The following is a 20576-nucleotide window of genomic DNA, read 5'->3' as shown; positions in this document are numbered from 1 at the left end:
ACCCAAGACTCTGCCGAACGCAACGATGCAGTTTTTATGTCTGTCCGGTAATAAATACGGCTCCTATCGCAGTTTACAAAATGTGTACTTTCTGGATTTTTTGAGAAATATGTCGGCAGATTTGTATTGGATGCTATGGGGCTTTTGGCAGAGGTTGTGTCACTTTAACACTCCGAAAGCCAAAACTAAAGAACTCTGGGATTCCATGAACACATAATCCAATCAGCACAACCATGTCATCATTAATCCAGAGAAACAAAGCCTCAAAAGTGTATACTTTGGCTCTGAGGACAGAAGTTCCATATTTTTTTAACCAGATACTAATGCTGCACCACACTCTAGCCCCTTCAGGGCTCACTCTAAGAGACGCAATACACACTCATGTAAAACTCAGAAACGGAGCGAAGAACTAGTGAAACATGATCAGTTATTATGAAAAAAGTAGAATAGATATCAACAAGCAGTTTTTTCCATAAAACAGTTGAGACTTGTTTCAACATTTGAAAGTTCAAATGGTGTCTGTAGCTGAAAGATTTGCGAAGCTGAAAAATCTGAAAGTTGAAGACGTTTAAGAGGATTTGGAAAACAAACTCCATTTGAAAACCATGTAAAAATATTAATGATTATTGATTTATATAAATTCAAGCTTAAGAGCTAGAAAGCTGAAAAGTCATAGCCCGAAAGCCGGAAAGAAGCTGAACATTTTTGTAGTGACAGATTTTCTTGAGCCACTCGGCAGGGTGCGGGAGAAGATCCTGTTCCTCACTCGCTCACACAGAGATTACAAGTCCTTTTGTTTTCTTTGGGTGAAGTTCCCGTTTATTAGTTATACATTTTGTAAAACACAACTCCATCTATATTCCGTTATCTATTCTTGATCTCGCTGTGCATCCTGGAAGCGGTAAAAACCTTGCGATCTCCCCGTCACCCATGCATCATTACCCGCACTAATTGCACCTGTGCCCCCATATGTAGACTGTGTCATACTGCCACGCGTGGCCAACCTGAGATTGGCTCCCAACACCAAGTGCTACACAACATCCTGAATGGCTCCTACAATTTTAATATTTGAACGGTTTTAATAGCTGAAAGTATGAAGGTGAAGGTGAAAGGTGCCACAGAAGAAATAGAAGAATAATAATAAGTTGAAATAAAGAATAGAAGAACAATACTTGAAATGCTTAATGAATTCCAACAATAAAGAATAGAAGAACAATACTTGGGATGCTTAATGCATTCCAACAATAATAAGCATGGGAGCTTACAAGGAGTTTGGCTCAGCTTTGCTGGTCGTCCGTATTGTCCCCCCTTGATATTTTCTGGCTGTTTTAGCCACTTGTCAGCAGTTAGATCCTGATATTACTAGTGAAATGCTAGCTAGCACCATGTTAGCGTCATGCTTGTGCCCACCCCGCCGTCGGCCTTATCTTTGCCACGAGAGTGTTCTCCTCTCTGGTGGGGCATTTAATAAACTGTCTGTATTTAGGAAGTTCATGGGTGAGATTTCCTTTGTTAAAGTCCCCGAGGACAATAACTAAAGAGTCCGGGTTGGTCCGCTCCACACGCCGTATCTGGTCGGCGAGTGTCAGCTGTGCCTCGTGCACGTAAACACTGACCAGGATGAATGAAGCGAACTCACAGGGGGAATAAAATGGTTTGCAGTTGATGAAGAAAGTTCCCAGATCGGGAGAACAGTGTTTAAGGTTTTTAGTTACGTCGTTGCACCAGTTGTTGTTGAAGTAGAAGCAAATTCCTCCACCCTTTGTCTTGCCGGAGAGCTCCGTGTCGCGGTCCGCTCGGAGCAGCTGGAAGCCCGCCAGAGCGGACCGTGACACGGAGCTCACCGATTCTCCGACCCAGGACCTGACGGTTATGGCGGCAAATCACTGTCAAAATTTGAGAGCGTAAATCAGGTTGATGCGTGCGCGTAAATCAAACAACCGCGAGCAAATCTTCGTCGCGCGAGATATTTGCTCACTCGCGAAACGTGAACCTCCTCGCTCGTGAGGTTAGTCTCTGCTCGCGCTCGAAGGTGTTTTCTACACGCTCGCTGTTAGGATAGAAAGTCGATATTATGAGATAAAATAAAGATTATGAGCTACAACCATCATTTACCATCATTACCGGCACATTAAGAGCAATGCGTCCAGCTCGCAGTCTGTCAGTCTGAATCTGAATATCTTGCCAACTTTACCGAACTATGGAGGAGCCTATATATCTTGTATATCACATATCAAATCACATTCACTACAACCTCATTTATTATTTTTAAAAAGTCGATCCGTATTGAAAGTTGGCAAGATATTCACAGATTCAGACTTTTTTTCGGGTATTTTACAAATACGGACCGCTCTGAGAGCTGGACGCATTGCTCTTAATGTGCCGGTAATGATGGTAAATGATTGTAGCTGGTTGTGATCTACGGTCCACTGCGATTACCGAAGGGGGGAGTTTGTTTTTTGACAGCGTTTTATCTCATAATTTCAACTTTCTATCCCCTTTCTTTAGTGCGGAAATGGGCTTCTGTAGTGGTGTGAATGTATCACTCCAGCCAATCCAAAGACGGGGTTTGTAACCAATTAGGTGTAGAAACCATGGTGACTAGCTCCGCCCCCTCACTGTCAAAAAGAACAACAGCGAGTGCGTAGAAAACACCTTTGAGCGCGAGCAGAGATTAACCTCGCGAGCGAGGAGGTTCACGTTTCGCGAGCGAGCAAATATCTCGCGCAAGATGAACTTTTGCTCGGGCGAGATGAACTTTTGCTCGCGCGAGACGGAGATTTGCTCGCGGATGTTTGATTTACGCGCGCGCATCAATCTGATTGGCGCGCTCAAATTTTGACAGTGATTTGCCGCCATAGACGGTCAACTTTGGCAACACCGTGTTAACGCCCACTTTGACTGCTAAGAACCTCGGCGTCACACTCGACAGCCAACTTTCCCTGACTCCCAACATCACTGCGACAACACAATCCTGTAGATACACGCTCTACAACATCAGGAGAATACGTCCCCTTCTCACTCAGAAGGCAGCGCAGGTACTGATTCAGGCTCTTGTTATCTTACGCCTGGACTACTGCAACTCTCCCCTGGCAGGTCTCCCTGCTACCGCCATTCGACCTCTGTAGCTCATCCAGAATGCAGCAGCTCGACTGGTCTTTAACCTTTTTATATTCTCCCACACTACTCCACTCCTCTGCTCTCTTCACTGGTACCGGTGGCTCCCAGCATCCAGTTCAAAACAATGGTGCTCACGTACCACGCACTCACTGAGAGCAAAACACTCGACTAGATCACGACTGTTTGCTGTCCTTGCTCCAAAATGGTGAAACGAGCTCTCTGAAGACACCAGGACAACAGAGAGCCTTCACATCTTCCGCCGCAAACTAAAGACAGACCTCTTCAGACTCTACCTCAACTAAAGAATAACAAATTGTAGCACTTAAATTGTACTTGTAACGCCACTTATCTATTGCAAATTTTAAATTGGCTTATTTGAGGAAATTGCACTTGTTCTTCTAAGTCTGTATCCCTATGGGATGCACTTATGCACTTATTGTAAGTCGCTTTGGATAAAAGCGTCAGCTAAATGACATATAATGTAATGTAATAATCTATTCTATTTTTTACTCTCCAGCTTGAACTCACACTCCCTCTATTATTCCGCTTCTCAGCTACTCCTGCAACAGTTAGCCAAATAACATCCTTGTGATGATGTAAGGGTGATAATGTCAAGTAGATCTGAGAGCAATGTGTGTGTTTGTGTCACTCTGCTTAATGGCAATAGCCAAGCCTGGCATTCTCCTCGGCCCTGCCAGCCAGTTGGACTACATTGGCGTATTGTCGGATGTGACAAACAGCTACATCCGGTTCAGTACTGCAGGTATTATGGCATCTCCTGAACTTATGTGCTTTGTGCGACATCATCAGCGACAAGCTCACACATCAGCTACCGTTAATGCACGCTATATGCATGTGAGTAAGAATTAAACTGGGCTATTACAGTATGGAGCACGGCTAAAATGACATCAGGTGCTGTGTGATTGAATTAGCATGAAGGGAAAATTACAGGCTGCTCCCAGTAAAGGTGAAAGCCACATGGACCGGTGCTGTGGGAGACTATATTTCCCATGAGCCCTTGACTGTATTTTGCCACATACAAGATACTGCACGGCACCGTCAATATGTCTCAGTCTGCCCAGCCATGAAAGGTTGACAGTTTTACAATGAAACACATCAATGGGCTGCCTCACACAAAAAATAAAACTTCAACCTGAGGAACATGACGCATATCCAATTTTTATAGTAATTATTAAATCTGTTTTTTTTTAAGAAACCCACTCATGAGTCAGAGGAAGCTGGTATGTGTTATAGGATATGTTTCATTACTTTATTTTGTCCTTCCAGTATCTTTGGCTGGTGAGAGTTATTTTCTGTGGTGTCTTTCCGGCTGGACTCTGAAAGCAGAAGGGTATTTAGATCTCCTCCTGACACTGAGCCAATGTAATGTCCTCCCTGGGGCCCATGCTCAGCCATCTTAACTAAAGAGGACCACAGTGGAGCTTTACCTTTAATGCACAGCGGCTGACGAGGAAGGTTGTTGGGGGCGAGAAGTGACCACTGGACAGATGGGATTCACTTTTCCAGTTGACGAGACCGGCAGCCACTGAACAAATGCATAGACGGGTTACTCTGTTCTACCTCTGCTCTCGCTGTGTACATGCAGTTTGACAGCCTGTTACGAACATAAAAACAGTGCGTTCATTAAATCCCCTAACTTTGCTGTCATGCATCCTCCCCTCACCATCTGTACTGACACCATGTGTGAGCAGGTTGCAGTCAGTTTGCCAGCATGAAGTTTTGACTCCTAGGAAGTGGGGGGGCCCCCTTGCAGAAAAAGAAAAAGATACAGCGAGGCATACAGATGCAGCGACCGATATGCACGGATGGCTTCAGAACAGGCTTTTTTATGGAGTCTTAAGAAGGATGACTTTGGATGGGTGGTTTGGGGGAAAGTCAATACTTTCTCCTCTAGCTAGAGGCGGTGGGTATTGAGTGTCAATGACTTTTCACATTAACCTTGCTTGGTAGATGTGTGTCAGTTTTGGTTGTGAATAATCCTTCAGACATCTTACAATAAGCCCATTGTGTAGTTACGTGGTGTTTTATAAAACCATAATGGAGATGCGACGGCTGCTTCACTGTAATTTAGTCGGCATTAAATTAAAGTTGCACTGTCCTGCCAATACTGTAATTACACCCTCAATAATTGTTTTCCCATTTTTGAGTGATACATTTTAGGATGATCATTTTATCTGGAGAGAGACAATGGAAATTAGACATGAATTCAAAAGCACACAATTGATTAGCACATACACATACACACAAACACATATACCATGAATGCATTCAACTCTGCCCTTTTTCTCTTAGGCAAATACACTTGACTTGTATTAGATATTATAAAGCCACCCACATGATAAATCTGGATCATCCGGGGCCTCTTTGTCTTGGTTGGTGTCACACAGCAGTGAGCTGATGATGTGGGCAGAGGGGGACAAGGCCTATATGCATATGCACAAGCTTCACAAATTGCTTCTCAATAAGTACCTCTTCCCTCCCACTGTTCTCTCTTTACTTTTTTGGTTTGGTGGTTGCAGATGGTAAAAGGGACAGAGCAATGTATTGAGGCAATTGTACATCACAGCACGACGAGTAGGTTATTGGAAGTGGACATTGTGGGGGGAGTAGGAAGTCAGAGGAGCCAGGAGAAGATGTTTGCCTCAACTCACAAGGCTAGTACCATTTTGTGCATTGATGAATATACTCGTCAAATAAACTATAAACACTACTTTTACTCCTTCTTTAAAACGTTGCGCCGTTATTGTTGCGCACTCAAGCCTTAAATCACAGTTTGTCAGAGTGTCACATTGAAGCTGTACTTCCTCAATTGTGACACCTAACTACACTGCAAGATGACATTTTGAAGTTTTTGTGGTTTTGATGTGTCTCCAGCTGTGTAGTGTCAGAGTGTCAGTGTTGGTTTCCAGCGGAGCAGTGAGACTCAGGCTCTGGGTTGGAGACCGACGGCAAGTCGAAGGCAGCAACGTAGCTGGATCTGGGTCTGTCCTAGGCAGCAACCAGCTCAAGAATTTTGGGCAATAAACCTCAGAACAGAAAGCTTTACAGGCATGGCAACAGTAACTATGGAAGGCAGGGCTTAGTGATGAATCCCTTAGAGTATATTAAACACACTGAAAAGGAGAAGACATCAGATAAATGTATAGTAAAACAATTCAGTGAGAAGCTGCTTCATTGTGAATCCTAACCCCGCTCACAACTAATACAATAGGATGCATATTGGCACGGCCCTGAACATGGAATATTGTTAGTCATGGTTGACTTAGTTTACAGCTTTCGAGCCCATTACTGCGATGGACATTGAGGAGCTCAGTCAGTGTGTTTACATGATGGTATAATTTGAATCTTTGCTTAGTCGGACTATGCTATCCTTCGGGGGGAAGTGCTATTATCCCAATATACATGGCAGTGAATAAATCGAATCATTGGCCGAAAGCATGTCATATCCGATACGATAATTGGCGCTGTTTTCATTACAACTAGATGTGATACAGCCATTTACGCTTGACCGCTTCACCACTACCACCAACAACCAACAACAACAACATCAACATTACGAGAAAGATGGCGAACGGAGAGCAAGGTGAAGCTACATCCCTCTACTATTTGTGCATGATGTTAATAGGAGCACAGCAAATGCGAATGGCGCTATTGGCTGATTTGATAACAAAGAGAAGACGCCATCGCCGAAGGTACATGGAGAATTTAATTCTGACCAACAATATATTGTTGAACTCTGCCATTGTACAGCAAAGGTCTCGAAGAGCACTCTGGATGAAGAGCAGAAACAAAGTCTTCTGGGAGAGAGATGTTTTGACCGTATTTGATGACGAGGACTGGAAAGCGAACTTTCGCATGACTCGAGGATCTTTCCACAAGTTGCGTGGAATTGTGGAAGGAGTCATGAAGCCCGCAGAGGTGACTGTTCGAGCACCAACACCGCTGTCCTCCAAGGCGTAGTGGACGAAAAAAGACATTTAGTTGTCTGCACTGTGCAACGTGAATGCTTACTAACTGATATGTTCAATTCACCGCGACCTCAGGCCTGCGTGTGCGTGTTTGTGTGTGTGTCCTGTGTCCTACATATATTCACGTGTGTGTTACAGTGTGTCGTGTGTGCCATTAAAACCTTACAAATTGTTTTCTTTAAGCTTCTGGACCATCAGCTGTAAGATGCTGTATGACGCTAACGTGCTGAGGCAATCAACGTTGTTCAGTATGTCGTACTCTGAAGACATTTATGTATGGATAAGATCAATAAATGAGTTAAGCTACTGAAAGTTATTCATGCAGAAACTAGTGGAGCTACCACCAAGCTATTGAGATTTCTAGGTATGTTACAAGCTTAAAGTAGTATGATGTTTTATAGAGGCTTTATTATGTTTTTATGTATACTATGTTTTATTTATGCTGGGCCAAGTAAGCAAGTCCAACAACCATTTCGTTTTTCCTCCCAGGAACCAAGAGAAATCGATGGCGTCTCAATCGGTCACTTCCTGTTGGGTGATCCAGTGTATCCTCTCATAGACTGGATCATGAAAGGCTACACCCATTCCCCAAACATCACCCCTGAGCAAGAGTCCTTCAATGTCTACTTAAGCTCTGCAAGGACCACGGTGGAGATTGCGTTTGGGAGACTGAAGTCACGCTGGAGAGTTTTGATGAGGCGTAGTGACTTCCACGTTACATTCAGCCCTAAAGTGATTGCTACCTGTTGTACATTGCACAATTTTTGTGAGAATGAGAAGGAAGTTGTGAATCCCAACTGGTCAGTGGAAGCGGCTACACTTGCATCGAACCTGCCACAGCCAGGTGGTCGTGCCAACAATCAAGCAGACGATACAAATGGACAGAGGATCTGAGTGCAAACTTCCCCCTGAGCAGACCATACCTTTAGACGTCTTCATTACATAATTGCCAGTTTGTCATAGGTTTGTAAATACAATTCTTGTACAGTTCATGTGTGTTTCGTTCCACAAATGAATAAACTCACAGAAGTTTTAGTTAAGTGTTTTAGGGGTTAGAGAAGGTGTTCCGGGTAAGCACAAGGTTGGTGGTTCGAGTCCAGACTGCCCCATGTTCCATGTCGAAGTGTCCCTGAGCAAGACACCTAACCCCTAATTTCTCCCCAGGCAAAAATTTGAAAAAGCCATGGGTTTAAAGTGTAATGTAAGTCGCTTTGGATAAAAGCGTCTGCTAAATGACCTGTAATGTAATGTCATGTAATTTATAAGAAATATTAAGAAAAGTAAAACTAGGTATAAGAGCACACAAGAAAAACAAGATATACAAGCACACAAGTATAAAAGGTAAAACCTTGAATGTCACAAAAAAACTAATATTTATATATATAAATATTGATTGTGTATATATATATATATATATATATATATATATATATATATATACACACACACACACACACACACACGGAGGTAGAGTGTAGAAATTGTGCTGTATGAACGGTAAGGTGCTTTTCAGGCGGTAGTGCAAATAAGTAAGGCATCCATAACCATAATACGCATCTTGCGGTGGTTGATGTTGTGGTGGAGGTGAGAATGTGTTTGGTTGAGGTTGAATGTTATCCATTCTCTGCATCAGCTTCTCAACCATACTGCGGAGGATGCTGGCGATCAACCGTTCCTCCCGGGCCTCACTTCTTGCCATGTCCTCCTTCCATTGTTGAGTCATGACTTGCATCTGGTTTACCAGCACATCGACGTCTCTCATTCGCCTTGTTTGCTGGGTCCTTGTTCCTTTAAGAAATGGCAGGTATAAAGTCAGTTGTATCCCTACCGATTAGGCATGTGGTAGTAACCATCTTGACATCAGCTGTTTGTTAGACTACACAGGATGAGTGAAAGCATGGCATGAAGATTCTTTGTGATGCCCATATGTTGATGCAGTTATAATATTGCAGAATTTACCATGTAGATCATCGGTAATTGTAGCACGAAGTGGAGTAGTTGAAAGTGGTGGAGTTGACCTAGGTGAGGAGGTTCCAGATGAGCCTCCGAGCAGCGTCTCTTCCGGGTCCATTGTAGTATCTATAAGATGGTACAGCACAAATGATAATAAAACGTAATTTATATAGCACCTTTCATGCAAAAGAATGCAGCTCAAAGTGCTTTACAGCGAATACGTGCGCAATAACGCGCACAAAGAAATTGCATGCACATAAAAATAGACAAAGAAACATAAAAACTCAACTATAGTGCAAAAACAAATGTAGAAAGTACAGTTTATGTAATTGTTACGGCCAGCTCGTTTCGACCGTACATAAAGAAAACAAGTACAATGAAATGACTTGTAAGAGTTTAAATATTCTTTCAGAATAACGGTAACTTAACAAAACAAAGTCTAGGTTCAAAACAAAGGGAAAAATCATAATCCAAATGGGGAGAGAAAAGATTGGTATGAATTGGGTAACTAAACAAAGGTAGGCCAAAGTGACTTCTCCAGAGGCAGTCGCTCCCCTGGAGGAAGGTCTGTGGAGAAGGGAAATCCAGAGTTTTATCCTCTCCACAATTAAGAGGTAATCAGGGAACAGGGGTGTGCAATCTCCCACGCTCTCCCTGGAAGACACCGCCACCAGCAAGCAAGCAAATGAAGGGCGGGGTCGTAACAGGAATGTACACTTTATTACGTTTGTAACTAGCTTTCATCCTAAATTGAATTCCTTGCAAGTTAGTGGGAAGGTCTCCACGTTTGTCAAAGACAAAGGGCTAGCTAGCAAGTGGCACCCATGTTAGCTTCGAAAGTTACGGTTATCAAGTGGAACCCAGGTTAGCCTTACGTTTTATGATTGTACGTTGTTTTCATTGTCGATTTAATTCCTTGCAAGTTATGGGAAGGTACACATGTTTCAACACATATTAGCACTGCTAACACATCTCACAAACAGCATCAGCTAGCATCTGGAATCTAGCACTTGTTTTAGTGTGATGCAACTGAAATTAACTTACTCATGATAGTTGGCAACTGAACACCCGAATCTACGCCGTTGTGCTCTACTATAGGGACTCTTGTGTTGTCCATAGCGTTGTTTGTTTGTTTTCTGCCGTCCAGGCTCCCAGCAGTCTCTTTCGACTTCCGGGTCACGACCTGGGAGGGAGGAGGGCGGCGGGATCTCAAGCATGTGCAAAGACGCAAAGTCCAGTTCCTTATCCGATTCACCGTTACATACCGCAATAGTCGCACTGGATCGGATCGAGTTATCCAGGGGTGTTAATCGGATCGCAGTCGGACCGCACATAGTCGGACAAAGGTGTTAACATGAAACGGATAATTCGATTTCAGTCCGACTAAGCCAGTTATTCGAATCCATGTAACCACGCTGAGTGTCCATAAAAAGAGAGCAGAATCCAGACTCCAGTAAAGGGAGGGGGGACTTTGAAGTGGTGACTATAGGCTTCAAGCTTTGCACCCAGATCTTCTGAGGTACTGCCCTCTACACCTCAGACAGAGCTTAACGATGTGGTGTGGACGCTGCTCCAGTTCCGCCGGTCCAATTAGCAATTTTCTTCGACTCCTGAGGACTGGTCCCTTTCTGCTTGGCTTAGCTTACTGCATGTGGGCCGGATCCCCTACATGCACAGTCCCACTCTGCACAACGTTTGTTGTCTTTAAAGCTGCTGTGGGGTTAAGAGCCCTTCGTAATAAAGGCCATGTGCTTTTCCCACAAGTTCTGCCTCTGCATTACTCTTAAATGTCCACATCTAACCTTGGCACAACTTGATGTTTTATGTTCTGCTCAGTGAGCTCATTTCCACCGTCAATGCCAACCCTCAGCCCATTTCCTATTTTATGCTCATATGAAAGAGGCGGCCACTGAAACCTAAAACAAATACTTTAAAGTTCAACAGTGCTCCGACTTCTGAAGGCTTCTGATCAAACGGTTCATTGGCTTGTTCAGCTCACTCGTCAGTTTTAACGAGTCAGGCAATTTCTACGGGATTCGTCACCCTCTGTTGGAAGCATTTTTCAGTCCTTACCAAGTTAGACATAGCGATGATGCATGTGTGTTACATATATAGTTATTTAACATCAGGGGAATTGTCTTTTTTACCAGTTTCAGCATCCATCTTTCACCCTACAAGTGCGTCACCTGTTTGAGTGATAGATTTTAAGCGAAAAGTTTTGTTTTATTCTAAAACAGACACCGGCACAGAGGTGCAACTGTGAATTGTCTCACAAAAATACACACACGCCCACACACATTCACTCTCAAAAAATTATGTTTCTTTTGTGACTCTCTTCCAGAGCCAGCTCTCTCACTGGGCATCTACTGATACCCATTAATCATGAGCTCTCTTGTATTGTCAAGCGAGCCTCCTCTCCTCTCCGCCCACTACCACCCCGTCCCCCCCTTCCTCCCTCCTTCCCTTTTCTGTCACTTGTCACTTTTCACTTGTCACTTTCTGTTCGCTGGTGCACTTTATTTTTTAACTTTAACTTGTATTCCTTTATTATTAAACTAACCCATAGCCTTATACTACTAACCCATAGCATTATATTTTATTCTATTCCTTGTGCACTGTCGTCCATTGTCTGTTGTTACGCACCTACTACCATCAAATTCCTTGTATGTCTGACATATTTTGGCAATAAATGTTTTCCTGCCAGTTAACAAGCTGTGCCACCATGACAGTGATGTGTGTGCAGCTGAGGGATGCCTGACCACAGCCCTTATTGAAAGCATATTGAAATGCTCCAGCATGAAGGGGGTAGTGATGAGATTGTATTTCTCACTCCTTATGACAAGATGATGTTGCCAAAATCCCATGTTTTTATTTTACACACAATGAATGATATTTAACAATGTTTGCAAATCAAAGCATCACTCATTTTTTCTGCCCGACTGTACTTTGTGTGTGCAGGCTCAGTGTCCCTCAGCGTGTTCCTGGTCTCCGTCGCTGTGACAGTGTGTGCTGTTTGGCTAGTGGCTCTTTGTGGTGTCTGTGGTTGGTGTCAACGCAAGCTGGTGAGTTTCAACGTGAGAATCATTAACAGAGACGGTAAATGTACTGTAGTTATGGTTGTTAACCCTAAAATGCTTTATCTGCCGTGATTAAGCCTGTGTCTTAAGCCTTGACCTGTCACACACAATGGACAAATAGTGTTTTTGGTAATGTAAACTGTAAACTGTATGTGTCTGTGGTCGCATAAGACATGCTAAACACACAAGACAAAGTATGTCTAATCCAGGTATCTGTATTGACAAATTCTGAAAAGAAATGATTGACTGATGATTAAGCAGCGGACGACCATTTTAATAGTCTACTCCTCTCCAATTTTGGTGCAATGTGGGTAATATTTAGTAAGCGTATAGACTCTTGAGCCGACTGAAAGTCGAGCGAAGCCCTATCGTGTGTCAAAGAATTATTATTATTATTATAAAGGTTCTGAGACGACTGAAAGTCGGGCGAAGCCCTGTTGCGTTTCCAAGAATTATTAGGGCCTGAGCCGACTGAAAATAATACTTTCAGTCGGAGCCCTATTGTTTTTCGAAGAATTATTATTAGTGCCTGAGGCGACTGAAAGTCGGGCAAAAGCCCTATTGTGTTTCGAAGAATTACTATTATTATTTGCAATATGGTGCAATGTAGGTCATATTTAACGAGCATGTAGACTCTTGAGCCGACTGAAAGTTGGGCAAGGCCATATTGTGTTCCAAAGAATTATTAGTGCCTGAAAGTCGGGCGGCGCCCTATTGTTTTTCGAAGAATTATTATTAGGGCCTGAGCCAACTTAAAATTGGGCGAAGCCCTATTGTGTTTCGAAAAATTCTTATTATTTCTCCACTTTAATCGCACTTTTGAGGCCTTTATCATATTCAAAAACTCGCGAACTGCGAATCAGAAGTGCGAAAAATTGAGATATTCTTGGGGTTGCGCATTTGGGGATACAAAAATGGCTCTCTAATGGCTCTGGAGCTGGAGGTGCTCCCTCTGGAGAAATTTTTGCTCAGTTTAAACGATTGACTTGAAATTTGGCACATATCTGCTCTTGGACATGCTCTACAAAAAAGTCAATCATGATATGCAAATGCCCTAATTAATAATAATTATTGGGTCTATGCCCCCCCCCGATACATAGAAATCGTTTTGATATCTTCTTGTTTTGAGAAGATATAGGCTAATGAACTTCGCAAGGGGTGTGGCTTAATCTTGAAAGAGTCATAACTTCCAAATAATTTGGCCTGCCCTCACCAAACTTGTGACACATGTGAACACACCCTGATTTTTTGAGAATATTTGAAGAATAGGGGGCGCTGCAATTAATCATTGCAAATCTCACTTTTTGGCCTATTTTTGGCCTATTTTCGTGATTTCCTAAAGTTGTAAAAGACCAAACTCCTCCCAGGGATTAAACCCGATTCTTTTCAAATTCGCGCAGTGTGATCTCGAGGACCTTAGCTCTAAAAATTATATTTTGCCGGAAGAAACCGCAAAGTTGATCCTTCACCAAGAACAACTAAACTGTTGTAACTCTACTCCACATCATCGGATTCTTTCCCATTTCCACATGTTTGATGAGACTTTGGGCCTAAAGATGTGAAGTAAAGTAAAGTCACATTTTCTAGTATCCATTTTCTAGCATTTCGAAAGGCTTTAATTTCTAAAATGGTACATCCTGGTTATCACCGAATGACACGTGTCAAATGTTTAGTCTCTGCCTGAAGTGGAAATAATGTGTAAACATTAATTCTTTCCTTTGAAATGTAATCTTAAAATGACCAGATGTAGTCTTGTGATTGATATTTTGGTCCATGTATAGCATTTTGAGAGGCTTCAATTTTGGAAAATTAGATCAGAATGTCCTGGATATCCCTCTGTGACACCTTGCGGATGTGTACTATCCGTCTGAAGTGAAATGATTATGTAACTATTGATAGTTTGCTTTTAATTCTAATCTCAAATTGACAAAATGTAGTCCCACGATGGAGAATTTGAAGGAAAATCGCTCATGTATGGTATTTTGAGTGGCTTTCATTTTGGAACGGTACATAGGAATGTCCTAGTTATCCCTGATTGACCCCTTGGGGATGTGCACTATGAACCTGAAGTGGAATTATCATGTAGCTATTGGTCGTTTCCTTTTTAAAAAACATCTGAAATTGATTATAAGCCTGGTGAATGAGATTTAAGAGAAGGTTTGGTAATCTATGACATTCCGGGTCGCTCCACGCGGTTAACGACAACTGACTATCGGATGCTTTGTCCGACGGCCACAAGAGTTCTTGGCTGCGTAACTAGCCGTCCGGCAGGTGCCCCGATGTGCGGAGTTGCGAGGACCCGTCCAACGCTGCTCGCAGCTTTAATTAGGGTCCTCGCAACGACTAGTCGTAGACGAACCTATTGTATTTCAAGGAATTCTTCTTCTTCTTCTTTTCTCTAAGGAATTTTCCCCTTTTGAGGCATTTATCATATTCAAAAAGTTGTTAGATTTGGCATGCTTATCAGAGCTGGTGAAAATTTTGATATTTTGGGAACAAAATTCGCACTTTGAATTTGGGTAGAAAGAAATGTCTCCATAGCGCCCACTAGAAAGGTAAAAATGTACCCCACTAGGCCAGTTTGAAATTTGGCACACATGTGCTCTTGGACATCCTCTACAAAAAAGACAATCATGGTATGCAAATGTGCCTAACTATATTTTCCGTCATTTTGAATTCTGTGAAAAACACGTTTTTGGCCATTGCTTCTCTAGCCGTCCGGCTGGTTCCTCGACGTGCAGAGTAGAGAGGACCCGTCCAACGCTGCACGCAGCTTTAATTTATTTTTTTATATTTTGTTTCTATTCTTTGCTTTTAGCCAACTTTCTGTGCTGGATTCCTGCTCATTCTCCCTCTGTTGTCCCGCCATTTTGAAATGTTCACTGTAGCATTAAATGATAAATGAGCCTCTTTTGTTAGCTTTTCCTTTACTCAGAGAAGTTCAAAGAGTGTAGTATCTCCAGAAATTGTAGAGTATTTATTGTAATGTGCAAAATGATTGTGCTTTTTATATACATCCCTCCTGGGCATCCAGATATGTCAACGCTTTTATAGTTGGTGGTATGCTTTGTGTTCTCAAAATACTCTACAAAACTATAAAGTCATGTATGTATTCATCCAGCATGTCAAGCCAATGAGCGGTTATTAAATTTTCTCTCTCTCTCTCTCTCTCTGTGGACTGATGTGTTCAGTATATAAACTTTCATCTCTATTATAGCTTACAAAGAGACTGTTATTTCCTAAATTAGTATTCAAGTTACAAATACAACTCTTGAATGTAGCTGTTGAACGTGTTGTTCCTGTCAGATCAGTGTTTATTCATCCGCTGACCTCTCTATATCAGAATGGTGGCAATTATACAACATAGGAGCAGATTTTTTTCCTTGTGTGTTAAAGATATAATAAAATGATATCTGTGTTGTCTGGATGTCATGGAGTTTATGTGAGTCATTATATAAAGAACTAAGGATAAGTGCATAAACTGTGGCACAATTTGCATTGCATACACGTCTGCTATTTGTGAGCATTGCATGTATCGTACATAGATCTCTGAGTCAACTCTGTTTATTAATTTGGGTGATTGCATCTCAGCGTTTACCCACTGGCTTTTCTCCCAAAGGCTACGTTCCAATGTCACCCTAAAATAACGTCAGAAGTAGAGATGTGTCACGTAGCTCTGAGGGCAAAATGAAACACCACTTGCCCAACAAGAAATTCTGTGACTTAAATACAATTCACTTTAAATAAACAAAATGTCAATTAAGTCTCATTATCACATTTGGCTTGCGAGGCTTTTGCAAAACATTCGGTGTGCCGTGATAGTGACAGCTGACAATCAGAGAGAGATAAGAGATACGTAGAGAACTGTAATGTTACATTTTATATTTTTAAATAAGCAAACCAGAGGCCGACACTTCTAAAGACAAAACACACAAACCTGTTACGAGGTCGGTGTTTCTTTGGGCCGTGTAGCAGACCTCAATTGAGTTCTAGTAAGGCTTAATACAAAGAGTCATTGTAGAGACATGAGACAGTGTAAGCAGGGAGGTTGTATAGTTCGTGATATCCAGTCCCAAGCTCCATGTTCAATCCCCAACAACTGAGCCCAGCAGTGAAATTGCCTTTAAATTTAGGATCCAATTGTCCAAGCAAGCCATGTAGCAGCTTAGTGTATGTTCCTCCTTCTCATTTTCCGAGAATGGAGAATCCTCGCCTCTCCTTGATGTGTATCCGAGCATCACTTTCAAGAAACAGGCGTGGTGTCCGGGGAGGCCGGGCATCTTTAGCTGGAACCCTTACCTGTCCAGCTTGTAGCAAAGTGTCAATAGAAATTACTTGCATTGTGACATTTGTGAAACACCTTTACCTGTAATGAGCTTTGACTGCATGTGCTTTTAGTGCACCCAGCAGATCTCACTTTTTGAAGCCTTTAAATTTGCCATTATTAGTTACAGCAGGTCATGCTCAAGCTTTTTGAAATCAGCCTGATGCAAGACTTTCTAAAGGCTTCTACCCAGCGGATTACTTTAAAGAGCCATTGCAATGTAAATTTCAGGGTGGTGCGAATGATAATCATAGTCAGAAATGCCTCTCCACAGTAGATTTGATTTGACTTTGATGAGTGGAATCAGGAGACCATCAGGTAAAGGACTGATGGCACAGTGTTCCTGAGATAATGTGAGAGGGATTTACACTGGAAATCAGTGAAGCAAAAACAGAGCTTCAAAGGACAAATCTGAGCTACCTATTCTTTCTCTTCTTTCTCTGCAATCTCCTCCCTCCACTTGGCTCAAGGGGAAGAGGAATAAACCAGGAGTGGAAACAGCAGACGCTCCAGACTCAGCACATGGGCGTGGGGAAAAGAAAGGCATCAAGTAAGCACCGGGTAACTAGTTGGGGTAGAATAAATCTGGTCATAATTAACTGTTGCTTAATTGCTGAAGGTTTGAGGCGTGTGAGTGATCTTTGTGAAATCATTTAATATAAATTTTAATCTAACATTACGGTATTTTCGGTTCTCGATGGACCACGACTACATGTCACCGCCAGGAAATGTCAGCACTTTATTCCACAAAATGCCTCTCATCACCACTTCTCTTTTATAACCTGCTGGTGCTGTCTCAGCTATTTTTGAATGTCTTTTTTTTCTTTTCTGGTTTTGAGCAAATGTAAATGTATTCTAACTTGAGCCCCTCAGCCTCTTAATTTTAGCTTTTTTTTTTCACTGGCCCCAACGGCATTGGTGTGCTCACTCTGCCTCACCTTCAAACTTATTCTCCTTGTACACTGTCTTTCTCTCCTGCTCTGTCCCTTTGCTACAGCTCCGACCCCTGCTGTGTGGCTAGTATGAGGTCATTGGTTCTGCTCACCTTTTCCTCTTCTACTTTGATTGTTTGTGGTTTATCTCTCTGCCTTGTGTCCATACGTTCATGTGTTGTCACCGCTCACGCTGAGGATGGTGCCCTGACTCCTCGATGTTTACTCAATTGTGTTTCATCAGTGGAAATGACCGGAAATGAATCACATGCTGTATGTATTCATCAGGTTCTGACCTATTATTTCCTTGCTTCTCCTTCTCTTTCTCTACTCTATCTCTACTACATCACATTGCTTTACGAAAAGTTTTTGTGAATGCCTTTTTCACCCAAGCTGACCTTTTTTTTCAAATCAAACACTACTACTTTACTTTAACTTGCGTTATCTGTAATCTGTGTATCTCCCTGTCCTGATTGAGTGAACTGAGATGGTTATTGTTGAGGACGGTTGACCGTTGAACCAGTTGTGGTACCAGTGTTCACCTGTGGTCCAAATTCATCTGCGGCTGATCCCCCATCGATCTGATATCCGATGTTTACTGTCATTGTATCACTTCAACTGTGCCTACTGCCTGGCATATGGGGAAATAGGGCGACAGTGAAAACCATGTTTTTACTTGATGGAATAAAAGTCATTTTTTAATTGAGTAGGCATTTAAATCCATTATAGCAGTAGCAAGGTCACACCCATCTCCCAATGAACGCGGAATGGGCTCTAAGTGTAGACATCCTGCTACAAGGCATCCGTCTAAAAAGCTGTCTGATAAATGGTCATCTTTAATAGACCTAGCTGTTGAGGACTGTGTGTCAAATGGGCTGCCTAAAGGAGGTAGCTACGTGCTCAGCACCGCATTGGATGTATGGATCGCTGTCTGAAAACTGCCTGAAGAAGATGGCTGCTGATCTCAGGAAACCAGCTTTAGACCCTGGTGGTTCTGTTTGAGAAGTTCATTTTTCAACCTTCGAGAATGTCATTTATTATAAGCTGTTTTTCAGCAGGTACTGTCTTTCCAGCAGTAGAAAATAAATGAACTTTTCACTAAAGTATTTGGTCAAATGAATGCTTTTTTTGTATTGGATGCCCTCCAGTAAAAATTCTGACATTCACTTAGAATGAGGAAACATAAAATATATATATTTTAACTAGGGGAGACTCGGGGCAGCCTCGTGACTTAGAACAATACTGTGCTGCCAAATGACAGCTGGTAATCATCTCCAGTTGGAGATTCTGTCGAGATCAGATCAGCTGCTTTCAATGTGTTTAATGGAACTGGGCCTCATTTATCAAATCATACCATACCATACCAGCACAATTTATTGGATCCAAAGTTCAATCTGATCATTTTTTAATATCAAACTTGTTATATATTGGATGTCAGCAACAGGCATCTCAACGTTGTGGTGAATTGACGCAGCATTTTTTGATACATATTATACATACTTAAATCAATCTGACCACTTCAATGTTTATTTTATCAGGAATCAGGAAACATTTATTTGCAAAATATGTTAAACATACAAGGTATTTGTCTTGGCGGTTGGTGCGTGACAGTGTAGACAGTGTAACAATAGACAACAAGACAGCAGTGCACAAGTAATAAAATAAGGTAAAACGAAATGCTAATGCAATGGATTAGTAGAATAAGGCTATGGGTTAGTATAAAACAAGAGAATAAAGTTAGAGTTAAAATTTTTAAATATAAAAAAAGTAAAAAAATATTAAGCATAAAGTGCACTAGCGAACAAGTAACAAAATGACGAGTGACGACAAAGTGAAAAATTACAGTTAAAGTGGCATGTGCAGTGTGAAGGGGAGTGACCAGTGGAATGTTACACTCAGTCAGTGGGGGACCGGCTCTGTTGATAAGCCCGACTGCCGACGGGAAGAAGCTGTTCGTGTGGCGGGAGGTCTTAGTCCTGATGGACCTCAGCCTCCTGCCAGGTGGAAGGGGCACAAACAATTTTTGTCCGGGGTGAGAGGGGTCGACTACGATCTTTTTAGCTCGCTTCAGAGACCTGGAAGCGAACAAGTCCTGCAGGGACGGCAGATTGCAGCCGATCACCCTCTCTGCAGAGCGGATAACACGCTGCAGCCTGCCCTTGTCCTTGGCTGTGGCTGCAGCGTACCAGACGGTGATGGAGGAGCAGAGGATGGACTCGATGATGGCCGTGTAGAAGTGGACCATTATCGTCTTTGGCAGGTTGAATTTCTTCAGCTGCCTCAGGAAGAACAACCTCTGCTGAGCCTTCTTTGTGATGGAGCTGATGTTCAGCTCCCACTTGAGGTCCTGGGTGATGATGGAGCCCAGAGAACGGAAGGATCAGTCCAATGAGGGTGGTGTCATCCGCAAACTTCAGGAGCTTGACGGACTGGTGACTGGAGGTGCAGCTGTTGGTGTACAGGGAGAAGAGCCGAGGGGAAAGAACGCAGCCTTGGGGGGAACCGGTGCTGATGGTCCGAGAGGCTGAGACATGTTTCCCCAGCTTCACGTGCTGCTTACTGTCAGACAGGAAGTCTGTAATCCACTTGCAGGTGGAGTCGGGCACGTGCAGCTGGGAGAGTTTGTCCTGCAGCAGAGACGGGATGAAGGCAGAGCTGAAGTCCACAAACAGGATCCAGGCATAGGTTCCTGGGTAGTCCAGATGCTGGAGGATGTAGTGGTAGACCATGTAGACAGCATCGTCCACAGACCTGTTGGCTCTGTAAGCGAACTGCAGGGGGTCCAGGAGGGGGTCGGTGAGGGACTTCAGGTGGGTCAGGACTAGCCGTTCAAAAGACTTCATGACTACAGAGGTCAGGGCGACAGGCCTGTAGTCATTGAGTCCTGTGATCCTGGGCTTCTTGGGCCCAGGGATGATGGTGGAGGCCTTGAAGCAGGCTGGTACGTGGCATGTCTCCAGGGAGGTGTTGAAGATGTCAGTGAACACCGGAGACAGCTGGTCAGCACAATGCTTCAGGGTGTGAGGGGAGACGGAGTCCGGACCGGCTGTCTTACGGGGATTTTGTCTTTTAAAGAGCCGGTTAATGTCTCTCTCCAGAATAGAGAGGGTCGTTGCTGGTGGGGGAGGGGAAGGTGATATAGATGAAGAGGCGTGAGCACCTGATGGGCTGGGGGAGGGAG

The 20576-nt window shown here is 42.9% G+C and overlaps 1 protein-coding gene across 1 annotated transcript in view; it reads left to right on the top strand.

Annotated features, from left to right (window-relative positions):
- The window catches only part of LOC120812625 (synaptotagmin-7-like), a 56536-nt gene that overhangs the window by 8459 nt on the left and 27501 nt on the right, over nt 1–20576 (top strand). Inside the window, exons 2-3 of the mRNA XM_040168759.2 lie at nt 12021–12124; nt 16934–17013. Coding sequence (XP_040024693.1) covers nt 12021–12124; nt 16934–17013 — 184 coding nt within the window. The remainder of the gene's footprint in view (nt 1–12020; nt 12125–16933; nt 17014–20576) is intronic.

This window comes from Gasterosteus aculeatus, chromosome Y (assembly GCF_964276395.1).
Source record: "Gasterosteus aculeatus chromosome Y, fGasAcu3.hap1.1, whole genome shotgun sequence".
Classification (NCBI taxonomy): Eukaryota; Metazoa; Chordata; class Actinopteri; order Perciformes; family Gasterosteidae; genus Gasterosteus; species Gasterosteus aculeatus.
This window is presented reverse-complemented; position numbering and strand designations above follow the sequence as displayed.